Source organism: Xyrauchen texanus, chromosome 13 (genome assembly GCF_025860055.1).
Source record: "Xyrauchen texanus isolate HMW12.3.18 chromosome 13, RBS_HiC_50CHRs, whole genome shotgun sequence".
Taxonomy (NCBI): Eukaryota; Metazoa; Chordata; class Actinopteri; order Cypriniformes; family Catostomidae; genus Xyrauchen; species Xyrauchen texanus.
Window position 1 is genome coordinate 46,080,333 of NC_068288.1, and position 13,073 is coordinate 46,093,405.

The 13,073-nt window shown below is 41.0% G+C and overlaps 1 protein-coding gene across 4 annotated transcripts in view; it reads left to right on the top strand.

The window, feature by feature from the left end:
* The window catches only part of LOC127653909 (ral GTPase-activating protein subunit beta-like), a 46,453-nt gene that overhangs the window by 25,182 nt on the left and 8,198 nt on the right, over positions 1-13,073 (top strand). Inside the window, exons 15-23 of one of the 4 annotated variants that reach the window (XM_052140756.1) lie at positions 943-1,078; positions 1,931-2,064; positions 7,268-7,450; positions 7,582-7,733; positions 7,816-8,003; positions 8,107-8,210; positions 8,369-8,524; positions 9,727-9,936; positions 11,470-11,628. In XM_052140756.1, the coding sequence (XP_051996716.1) occupies positions 943-1,078; positions 1,931-2,064; positions 7,268-7,450; positions 7,582-7,733; positions 7,816-8,003; positions 8,107-8,210; positions 8,369-8,524; positions 9,727-9,936; positions 11,470-11,628 (1,422 nt within the window). The remainder of the gene's footprint in view (positions 1-942; positions 1,079-1,930; positions 2,065-7,267; positions 7,451-7,581; positions 7,734-7,815; positions 8,004-8,106; positions 8,211-8,368; positions 8,525-9,726; positions 9,937-11,469; positions 11,629-13,073) is intronic. The other 3 variants (XM_052140757.1, XM_052140758.1, XM_052140759.1) reach the window with 3 other exon arrangements.

Consider the following 13,073-nt stretch of genomic DNA (forward strand, 5'->3'; position numbering starts at 1 on the left):
TTTCGTTTGGTAATTTTTTTTTATTTTTATTTAATGCCTTTTTCGTTTGGTAATTTATTTATTTTTTATTTAATGCTTTTTTCATTTGGTAATTTATTTATTTTTTATTTAATGCTTTTTTCATTTTGTAATTTGTTTATTTTTAATTTAATGCTTTTTTCGTTTGGTAATTTATTTATTTTTAATTTAATGCTTTTTTTGTTTGGTAATTTATTTATTTCATTTAATGCTTTTTTTGTTTGGTACATTTTTTTTTATTTAATGCTTTTTTCATTTGGTAATTTATTTAGTTTAATACAAAGGATTTTTTTGGGCTGTAAGTGTTCCAAAAAAAAAAAGCACTGATAATTTTCTGCTAGTATTGTGTATTTATTTTTAATTTAAAACATCTTTGTGCACAGAAATGATGTTTTTTGTGTTGAGGGCTAATTCCGTGACTGCCGTCTATTATTTTGAATGTTGTGGAAAAACAAAACCGTGGCCATTCGTTTGTTCGATGTGCTGGAGATATTTGTGTTGCAGATCGGCTCAATATGCCGTAAAGATCAATCCATAATCGCGTACAATAAATTGGCTTTCAATACTGTCGTCATGGTAACACAGGCTAACGATTGGTGCAAACTCTGTCATGTGACACTACATTTTTGCGTTAATGCCAATTTTATCGACAGTGTTTCCAAACCAGTTTTTCGCGACATTTAATGTATCGACATCGAGTTTATGCGCTTGAGTTTAACGGAAAAATATTATATCGACATTTGTGACATTTTAGCGCTAATGTGCGAATCCATCAGCTTTATTTTTGATGCTTTAAAAATGTTTTCAAAAGATAATCCTTGGATGCAAACGTAGTTACTAATGCGCAAATTAATTGATAAAACAGAAGTGATGCGTTTGTATGGTTTCTGTGTTGACGTGTTTTCTTGGCATTGTTGTGTGTAGGTGAGTGTGGATGGTCATCCGCTGGCTAAAAGTCACAGTCGCAATAACAGTGGCATCAGCAATGCCAGCGCCGGCAGCTCAGAGGCCACGACGCCAGACAGCGAGCGACCCGCCCAGGCCCTGCTGAGAGACTACGGTAAGCAGAGCCAAACTGTATCGACCGCCAATGAGACCACTATAAATGAACCAATCTACAACCCCAATTTATCCTCATTGTTTGTGAACGCACCATTAGGGTGTGAACTCAGGAGCTCAGGTTAGCAGTCATCTGCCAGCGTGTTCACAACTGGGAGCGTAGACATTTCAAAATAAGAGTCCCTTATATATTTCAGGGTTCTTTATAATGAAATGTCCCAACAATTATTCTCTACGTCTTGATCTGTTCTAAAGTCTTCTGAAGCCATTCGTTAGCTTTGCATGAGAACACAAAAAGCTGAAATATAAGTTGTTATTCACTGATAATCTTCTCTTCTGTAAAAGTGAGATGTTATCAGAATCTTAATTTCAGTGAACTACAGCCACGTTTTCGTGTCTAGTTTTAACACTTATTAAAGTCTACCAAATCATGTATCTCAGGAATGTTTGTATCGCATGTTTGTAGAAGTCGCATGTGTCCATCAAATGTTGCGACGCTGCGTTTAAAACGCCTTCCTACAAATACACATGCAGCGGATGTTTATGTACCACAGGCCGTTGAGCCGCGGAGTTCATGTGGAACGGCTTTATCCAGTTTTGTTCTAAAGTGAATGCTTTTTTTCTTTATCAAACATGGCTGATGCAGCTTGTTGTTTTGATTGTTTTGCCAGAATAGATCACCATCATTGTCTTTAACTAGTGTTGTGACATTGCTTTATATTTCCGTTTGCTTGTGTGTGTGGTTTGTGTTTTTATTGCGTCACATGGCCACTGACTGCATCTCTGTGCCTGGCTTGCGTTGTGTGTGTGTCACTAACCCGCTGTGTGTGTCGTGCTGTGTGTCATATCCCAGCTCTCCACACAGATACGGCGGTTGGGCTGCTCATCCGAAGCATTCACCTGCTCACACAGAGACTCAACTCGCAGTGGAGACTCGACATGAGCATTTCACTGGCCGCTCTCGAGCTGCTCGCCGGACTCGCCAAGGTACATCCAGAGATATGCATTTAAGGTGTGAGAGATTGTGTGCACGCGAGAGCGTGTGTGTGAGTGCGTGTGTGTGTGTGTGTGTGTGTGAGTGCGTGCGTGAGTGCGTGTGCGTGCGTGAGTGTGTGCGCGTGTGTGAGTGCGTCCGTGTGTGTGAGTGCGTCCGTGTGTGTGAGTGCGTGCGCGTGTGTGTGTGTGTGTGAGTGCGTGTGTGTGTGTGTGTGAGTGCGTGCGAGTGTGTCCGTGTGTGTGAGTGCGTCCGTGTGTGTGAGTGCGTGTGTGAGTGCGTGCGTGTGTGTGAGTGCGTGCGTGTGTGTGAGTGCGTCCGTGTGTGTGAGTGCGTGCGTGAGTGCGTGTGCGTGTGTGTGAGTGCGTCCGTGTGTGTGAGTGCGTGCGTGAGTGCGTGCGCGTGTGTGAGTGCGTGCGTGTGTGTGAGTGCGTGCGCGTGTGTGAGTGCGTGCGCGTGTGTGAGTGCGTGCGTGTGTGAGTGCGTGCGTGTGCGTGCGCTTGTGTGAGTGTGTGCGCGTGTGTGCGTGCGTGCGCGTGCGTGCGCGTGTGTGCGTGCGTGCGCGTGAGTGCGTGCGTGTGTGCGTGTGTGTGTGTGTGTGTGAGAGAGAGTGTGTGTGTGTGTGTGTGTGAGAGTGTGTGTGAGAGTGAGAGCGTGTGTGCATGTGTGAGCGTGCGAGAGTGTGCGTGCACTTCATTTTTTCAATGTTGAATTTATTGTCACGTATTTCAGTGCATCTAATGCTACACAAAAGATATAGGGCCCTATTTTAAGAGCGCTACGCTAGCTCAAGTCTGTGGGCATGGCCATGCACTTTTGGTATTTTTGTGCAAGCATGCACTAATGAGTGCAAGTGGGATTGGCAAAATTGCATGCACACAACATGCTGATGGGCTGGGTCAAGTGCAGTTTAATGCCATCTGCGTCCTATTATATAGCCCATTCCCTCTAGCACCAGCGATATAAATAAAGATGGCGCATTCATTAGAAGTGTAAATGGACTATATGCAATAAACTAGAAGTATAGAAATATGGACTTGTTCTTTTGTGCATTAAGAAAGTTTTCTGAAGCCTTTTCGGCCCGATTGGCACCAACAATCATGCCACGCACCAAATCACTGAGTGCATGTTTTTTTCCCCATTCTGATGGTTGATGTGAACATTGAAGCTCCTGACCTGTATCTGCATGATTGTATGCACTGCACTGCTGCCACACGATTGGCTGATTAGGTAATTGCATGGATGTTTGTTTGTGCCAGACGAGCTGGTTTGGGTATTTCTGGGATTTTCACACACAACAGTCTCTAGAATTTACTCAGAATGGTGCCAAAAACAAAAAAACATCCAGTGAGCGACAGTTCTGTGGACGGAAACACTTGTTGCTGAGAGAGATCAACAGACAAAGTCTACGGTAACTCAGATAACCGCTCTGAAACATGATGTTCTTCTCACTACAATTGTACAGAGATGCAGGTTGGCACTGTTTTGGTGGCACGAGGGGCACCTACACAATGTTAGGCCGGTGGTTTTAATGTTGTGGCTGATCAGTGTATAGGCTAATAAATGATTAGCCTTATAGGTAGACTTGCATTATGTTGATTTAAGTGCTTTTTAAGCATCATTACGCATTTTCATGCATTTATTTTCATTTATATTCTTAACCCTTAAAAGGGCAAAAACATACCTCGAAAAATATTTTTTGGGCTATTTTCCAACACATTAGCTTCCGTATCATACATGTCTGTTTTCTTCCAAATATTGCTTTTATTTCATATTTACAGCTTGCAAAACATCACGAAAATAACATGTTGCCTCTGTCGACTGCCTTCTCCAAACGTGCATCACAACAGTCGGCAGATGATGCATTTACTACCAATATATTTGATTAAGTGCTTTTAAAAGTGCTTTAGGCATACAGAAAGATGGACCGCATTAGGGGGAAGAACACCAACACATAAACGTTTTTTGTTTGTTTGTTTGTTTTCCAGTAGGTTTTGTTTAGAATGAACCAAATTTGCAACAGCAGCCAATCGAAAGCTCATCGTAACTGCTGCAGGGCAGTAAAAATTGCTTTTTTGTTTTATTTAATGATATCATTTTTAATAATATTTAACAACTTTTTTTATTAATTAGTGTTAATAATATTGTAATGCACATTGATACCGAATTAGTTTTATTTATTTATATCACTTTAAATCTATATTGCCCTTGAGAGGTAATTTAAAATGAATGTAATAAATGCAGAAAAATAAAATCATGTGTGTGAATGTGAGAACAGGTTACGGGAAAGCACTGGCAGTGTGAATATTAACAAATTCTCGTGATACATTTGCCGGGACAAACATTTCCAGTAATACCATACACCATACAAAGATGTATGGTGTATAGAATCCTTTATTTTGGTCACACATTATACACACAGTTTTTTGCATATATACAGTGAAATTTATTAGTTTTCACATATCCCAGCTAAGCTGGGGTCAGAGTGCAGGGTCAGCCATGATACAGCGCCCCTGGAGCAGATAGGGTTAAGGGCCTTGCTCTTGGTGGTGCTGGGGCTTGAACCCCCAACCTTCTGGTCAGTAACCCTGAGCCACCACTGTCCCACGTGTATGGTATGTATGATATGTTATGTAGATATGGTATGCATGTAATGTATGTATGGTATATATGCCATGTAATGTGTGGTATGTATGTATGTATGTATGTATGGTATGTATATATGGTATGCATGGTGTGTATGGTATGTAATGTATGTATGGTATGTAGATGTGGTATGTATGTATGGTAAGGTATGTAGATATGGTATGTAATGTATGTATGGTATGTAATGTATGGTATGTAATGTATGGTATGTAATGTATGGTATGGTATGTAATGTATGGTATGTAATGTATGTATGGTATGTAATGTATGTATGGTATGTAATGTATGGTATGTAATGTATGGTATGGTATGTAATGTATGTATGTATGGTATGTAATGTATGCATGGTATGTTTATATGGTATGTAATGTATGTATGGTATGTAGATGTGGTATGTATGTATGGTAAGGTATGTAGATATGGTATGTAATGTATGTATGGTATGTAATGTATGGTATGTAATGTATGGTATGTAATGTATGGTATGTAATGTATGGTATGGTATGTAATGTATGTATGTATGGTATGTAATGTATGGTATGTAATGTATGCATGGTATGTTTATATGGTATGTAATGTATGTATGGTATGTAGATGTGGTATGTATGTATGGTAAGGTATGTAGATATGGTATGTAATGTATGTATGGTATGTAATGTATGGTATGGTATGTAATGTATGTATGTATGGTATGTAATGTATGGTATGTAATGTATGGTATGTAATGTATGTATGGTATGTAATGTATGGTATGTAATGTATGGTATGGTATGTTATGTATGTATGGTATGTAATGTATGGTATGTAATGTATGCATGGTATGTTTATATGGTATGTAATGTATGGTATGTAATGTATGTATGTATGTATGTATGTATGGTATGTAATGTATGCATGGTATGTTTATGTGGTATGTAATGTATGGTATTGTATGTATGGTATGTAATGTATGTATGGTATGTAATGTATGGTATGTATGTATGGATGGTATGTAATGTATCGTATGTAATGTATGTATGGTATGTAATGTATGCATGGTATGTTTATATGGTATGCAATGTATGCATGGTATGTATGGTATGTAATGTATGTAGATATGGTATGTATGGTATGTAATGTATGGTATGTAATGTATGTATGGTATGTAGATATGGTATGTAATGTATGGTATGTAATGTATGTATGTATGGTATGTAATGTATGGTATGTAATGTATGCATGGTATGTTTATATGGTATGTAATGTATGGTATGTAATGTATGTATGTATGTATGTATGTATGTATGGTATGTAATGTATGCATGGTATGTTTATGTGGTATGTAATGTATGGTATTGTATGTATGGTATGTAATGTATGTATGGTATGTAATGTATGGTATGTATGTATGGATGGTATGTAATGTATGTATGTATGGTATGTAATGTATGGTATGTAATGTATGCATGGTATGTTTATATGGTATGTAATGTATGGTATGTAATGTATGTATGTATGTATGTATGTATGTATGGTATGTAATGTATGCATGGTATGTTTATGTGGTATGTAATGTATGGTATTGTATGTATGGTATGTAATGTATGTATGTATGTATGGTATGTAATGTATGGTATGTAATGTATGCATGGTATGTAATGTATGTATGTATGTATGTATGTATGTATGGTATGTAATGTATGCATGGTATGTTTATGTGGTATGTAATGTATGGTATTGTATGTATGGTATGTAATGTATGGTATGTATGTATGGATGGTATGTAATGTATGGTATGTAATGTATGGTATGTAATGTATGTATGTATGTATGTATGTATGTATGGTATGTAATGTATGCATGGTATGTTTATGTGGTATGTAATGTATGGTATTGTATGTATGGTATGTAATGTATGGTATGTAATGTATGGTATGGTATGTAATGTATGTATGTATGGTATGTAATGTATGGTATGTAATGTATGCATGGTATGTTTATATGGTATGTAATGTATGGTATGTAATGTATGTATGTATGTATGTATGGTATGTAATGTATGCATGGTATGTTTATGTGGTATGTAATGTATGGTATTGTATGTATGGTATGTAATGTATGTATGGTATGTAATGTATGGTATGTATGTATGGATGGTATGTAATGTATCGTATGTAATGTATGTATGGTATGTAATGTATGCATGGTATGTTTATATGGTATGCAATGTATGCATGGTATGTATGGTATGTAATGTATGTATGTAGATATGGTATGTATGGTATGTAATGTATGGTATGTAATGTATGTATGGTATGTAGATATGGTATGTAATGTATGTATGGTATGGTATGTAGATATGGTATGTAATGTATGGTATGTAATGTATGTATGGTATGTAATTAATGTATGGTATGTAATGTATGTATGGTATGTAATTAATGTATGGTATGTAATGTATGTAGGTAGGTAAACATAAGGAAATGGTAAATTAACATATTTGTTTCCTTTTTGGCCATACCAATTAATCAGCACTGTACATTTAATGCATCACTGGTTCTATCCTGTCAGGTGAAGGTGAGTGTGGAGTCGTCAGATCGTAAGCGTGCGGTGAGCTCCGTGTGCAGTTATATCGTGTATCAGTGCAGCCGTCCCGCTCCGCTCCACTCCAGAGATCTGCACTCCATGATCGTCGCTGCGTTTCACTGTCTGTGCGTGTGGCTCACAGAACACCCCGACATGCTCAACGAGAAGGTGTGTATTCCTTGTATTGAACCCGGAATATTCCTTTTAATGAAGATTAAAAAATGTCATGTGTGGCTGAGGCCCCCTGGTGGAGAACCACAGCTCTTGTTTGATGACTAACCTCTTCGTGGTGTCTTTAGGATTGTCTGATCGAGGTGTTGGAGATCGTGGAGCTCGGCATCTCGGGCAGCAAGTCCAAAACAGGCGAACAGGAAGTGAAGTATAAAGGTGACAAAGAGCACAACCCGGCGTCGATGAGGGTCAAAGATGCAGCCGAGGCCACGTTGTCATGGTGAAGATTCTTCATAAACATTCATTGATCGCTCTTGTACAGTACGCAGGCCGGTCTTGACTTGGGATGCTTTGTGTTCCAGTATAATGCAGGTGTTGGGGGCGTTCCCGTCTCCCAGTGGCCCCGCCTCCCCCTGCAGCCTGCTGAATGAGGATACACTCATTAAATATTCACGTCTCACCTCCACGTCTCACAGTAACTTTAGATATTTCGTTCTGGATAACTCCGTCATACTCGGCATGTTGGAGCAGCCGCTCGGGAATGAACAGAGTGAGAAAATACACTTGATAATGACAATTCTGTCATCGTTTACTCACCCTCATGTCGTGTATTGCTGTTATCCTTTCTTTGAACTCTATGTGTGTCTCAACAGATCCCTGTCCGTCAGTCACCATGCTAATCAGAGGAATGTCTGGTCGCCATGCGTGGACGATGCAGCTCTTCCATCAGCCCAAAGGAGCCAGAGCCAATCAGAAGGTAAAGCCCAGCCGCACCCATCAATCAGAACACGGGTGTGCTTTCAGAAGCAAATCGAAATCATGAGAACGTGGCTTCTCAAATGATGTTAGATGATGTCACCACCTCCTCATTTGAGGTCGAACATTCCTGACATTTCATTTGCATTTGTTTTACAGCAGATGTTTGTTCCAGAAAGTCGACCCACTCCCAAAAACGATGTGGGAATTCGATATAACGTGAAGCACAGACCGTTCCCGGAGGAAGTGGATAAGATTCCGTTTGTGAAAGCCGACCTGAGCATCCCAGATCTCCACGACATTGTGGATAAAGAGGTATTGCGTTAAAGGAATTCTGTGCTGGAAATGACACTGATGGAAAATTTTCCCAATTGGGAATCCCCAATTTCCAATGTGCTGTTAAGTCCTCGTGGTGGTGTAGTGTTTCGCCTCAATCCGGGTGGCGGAGGACGAAGCTGCCTCCAACGTCTGAGACCGTCAACCCGCGCATCTCATCACGTGACTTGTTGAGCGCGTTGCCACGGAGACATAGCGCGTGTGGAGGCTTCACGCGATTCTCTGCGGCATCCACGCACAACTCTCCACACGCCCCACGAGAGCGAGAACCACCTTATAGCGACCACGAGGAGGTTACCCCATGTGACTCAACCCTCCTTAGCAACCGGGCCATTTTGGTTGCTTAGTAGACTCACAGCATGTGGAGGCTCATGCTACTCTCTACGATCCACACACAACTCACCACACGCCCCATTGAGAGCAAGAACCACTAATCATGACCACGAGGAGGTTACCTCATGTGACTCTACCCTCCCTAGCAACCGGGCCAATTTGGTTGCTAAGGAGACTCACAGCATTTGGAGGCTCATGCTACTCTCTACGATCCACACACAACTCACCACACGCCCCATTGAGAGCAAGAACCACTAATCATGACCACGAGGAGGTTACCTCATGTGACTCTACCCTCCCTAGCAACCGGGCCAATTTGGTTGCTAAGGAGACTCACAGCATTTGGAGGCTCATGCTACTCTCCACGATCCACACACAACTCACCACACGCCCCATTGAGAGCGTGAACCACTAATCACCACCACGAGGAGGTTACCCCATGTGACTCTACCCTCCCTAGCAACCGGGCCAATTTGGTTGCTAAGGAGACCTGGCTGACCTCACTCAGCACACCCTGGATCCGAACTCACGACTCCAGGGATGTAGCTAGCGTCTTTACCGCTGTCCCCCGGAAAATTTTATTTTGTATGTTTTTAAAGGAACGTCCTGTTGAAGAAACAGGACGTTTAATTTTATACTTCTACAGCTAGAATAGTTTCTGACCTTTCCCTGATTAAAGAACACAATGTAATGGCATGTTTGCACACTCGTATGAATCACAGTTGAAGACACTCAATGTATGTTTTTAAGAAACAGTTTGAAGGATAGTCGGTTATCCTCTTATTACATGCTCTGCTTTGACTGAAGGCCATTTTTATCCACGTTTTATTTGTGTGTGTGTGTTTCAGTTGGAGCTGCAGCATGATAAGCTTCGATCAGTGATGGGTAAACAGATAGACTATGAGGTGAAGTTGGAGCAGCAGACTGAGGACTTATGGAGGAATAAACCCTTCCCTGATCCTCTGACTGACTGTAAACCTCCCGCACCCGCCCAAGAGTTCCAGACCGCTCGACTCTTCCTGTCCCACTTTGGCTTCCTGTCACTAGAGGCACTCAAGGTACAGACAGTCAGATATTTCAAAGTCACTTTTAGTGTTAGACACACACACACACACACACACACACACACACACACACACACACACACACACACACAGTTGAAGGCAGAAGTTTACATACACTTAGGTTGAAGTCATTAAAACTAATCTTATCCACTCCACAGATTTCATATTATCAAACTATAGTTTTGGCGAGTCGTTTAGGACGTCTACTTTGTGCATTTTTCCAACAGTTGTTTACAGACCGATTGTGTCACTTTTAATTGACTATAATCACAATTCCAGTCAGTCAGAAGTTTACAAGTTAAATGTGCCTTTAAGCAGCTTGGAAAATTCCAGAAAATGATGTCATGCCTTTAGACGAATAGCCAATTAGCTTCTGATAGGAAGGTGTACCTGTGGATGTATTTTAAGGCCTACCTTCAAACTCAGTGCCTCTTTGCTTGACATCATGGCAAAATCACGAGAAATCACCCAAAACCTCAGAAAAATAATTGAGAGCAATTTCCAAACTCCGGAAAGGTACCACGTTCATCTGTACAAACAATAGTACGCAAGTATAAACACCATGTGACCACACGGCCATCACACCGCTCAGGAAGGAGACTCATTCAGCCTCCTAGAGATGAACGTAGTTTGTGTGAAAAGTGCAAATCAATCCCAGAACAACAGCAAAGGACCTTGTGAAGATGCTGGAGGAAACAGGTGGACGAGTATCTAGATCCACAGCAAAACTAGTCCTATATCGACATAACCTGAAAGGCTGCTCCAAAACCACCATAAAGCCAAATTACAGTTTGCAAGTGCACATGGGGACAAAGATCTTACTTTTTGGAGAAATGTCCTCTGGTCTGAACTGTTTGGCCATAATGACCATTGTTGTGTTTGGACGAAAATGGGTGTGGCTTGCAAGCCGAAGAACACCATCCCAACCGTGAAGCATGGGGGTGCAGCATCATGTTGTGGGGGTGTTTGCTGCAGGAGGAACTGGTGCACTTCACAAAATAGATGACATCATGAGGAAGGAACATTATGTGGATATATTGAAGCAACATCTCAAGACATCAGACAGGAAGTTAAAGCTCGGTCACAAATGGGTCTTCCAAATGGACAATGACCCCAAGCACACCTACAAAGTTGTGGCAACATGGTTTAAGGAGGCCGACAAACCTGACTCTGATTGTGAGAAGCTTGTGGAAGGATACCCAAAACATTTGACCCAAGTTAAACAATTTACTACCAAATACGAGACACTAACAAAGTGTGTGTAAACTTCTGACTTCAACTATATATATATCGTCTAGCTACATTTAAGTGCATTATATCCAGTGGATCACATTTTTTTTTGTTTTTATATGATAAAGATTTAAACGTTTTATGTTGGAGAGACTGAATTGTCATTTATACTGAATTAATTTATCAGTTAAAACCACTCTAATCTGTGAACACATCAGCCAGAATGTTCTCAATAAAAATTGATTTTGTGTGTGTGTGTGTGTGTGTGTGTGTGTGTGTGTGTGTGTATACACTCAGGAGTCTGGTAACAGTAGACTCCCTCCTCACCTCATCGCTCTCGACTCATCTGTGTCGGGCTTTTTTGATGACATTGGCTCTCTGGACCTGTTGCCATCACGACCCTGTGACACCGTCTTCATCTTCTACATGAAAGCAGGACAGAAGAGCAGCCAAGAGGTGAAACTACTTGTCCTTCAGTGAGCGTGCAATCAATGGGATGAATGAAAAGAACAGAATAAAGCTAAACGCCACAAGAGACTACATTAACCTCCTGAGACCCGAGCGTGACCTGTGTGCACCTAATAAACAAGCTTCAAGTGGCTTTGAATAAAATGCACGAGGCATTTGAACTACTTTAATGGTGTTTTTATGGTTCTTTTATGTCATTTTTGGAGCTTGACAGTATCTGAATTGGATCAGGCTTTAAAATCTTCAGTATCGGAGCCGATACCGATCCAGTTATCAGATCAGTGCGTCCCTAGTAGCACCTAATAACAAGCCAGAAGTTGATGTCCACATATGTGGACAGCAAGACAAAGTTGTAAGCTTTTAAGTAATACCAGTTGTTGTTGTTGTTGTTGTTGTTATTATTAGTTATTTATTTTATTGTTTATGTCCCCAGGAGTGTTGGTTATTCATGTTTTGTCATTCAGACATAACAGCTGATTTTCTATAATTTATTCAGATTCAAAGTCATTTCCAGCATCATCCAATCACAGCCAGCCATGTTAAAATAAAATGACACATCATCGTCCCATGTGTGTCAAACATGTTGAGTGATCCAAACATCATCTGCAGCCTGAAACTGAACTTTTGATCTGCATAGAGTTATAGGATGCTCCCTTGCTCCCTATTTAGTGCATGACTTAACCTCCAGTGTGCTGTCTGTCTGCACTGGTCTCAGAACAGTTATAGAGAGCTATAGGATGCTCCCTTGCTCCCTATTTAGTGCATGACTTAACCTCCAGTGTGCTGTCTGTCTGCACTGGTCTCAGAACAGTTATAGAGAGCTATAGGATGCTCCCTTGCTCCCTATTTAGTGCATGACTTAACCTCCAGTGTGCTGTCTGTCTGCACTGGTCTCAGAACAGTTATAGAGAGCTATAGGATGCTCCCTTGCTCCCTATTTAGTGCATGACTTAACCTCCGGTGTCTGTCTGTCTGCACTGGTCTCAGAACAGTTATAGGAGAGCTATAGGATGCTCCCTTGCTCCCGATTTAGTGCATGACTTAACCTCCAGTGTGCTGTCTGTCTGCACTGGTCTCAGAACAGTTATAGGAGAGCTATAGGATGCTCCCTTGCTCCCTATTTAGTGCATGACTTAACCTCCAGTGTGCTGCCTGTCTGCACTGGTCTCAGAACAGTTATAAGAGAGCTATAGGATTCTCCCTTGCTCCCTATTTAGTGCATGACTTAACCTCCGCTGTCTGTCTGTCTGCACTGGTCTCAGAACAGTTATAGGAGAGCTATCGGATGCTCCCTTGCTCCCTATTTAGTGCATGACTTAACCTCCAGTGTGCTGCCTGTCTGCACTGGTCTCAGAACAGTTATAAGAGAGCTATAGGATGCTCCCTTGCTCCCTATTTAGTGCATGACTTAACCTCCAGTGTGCTGTCTGTCT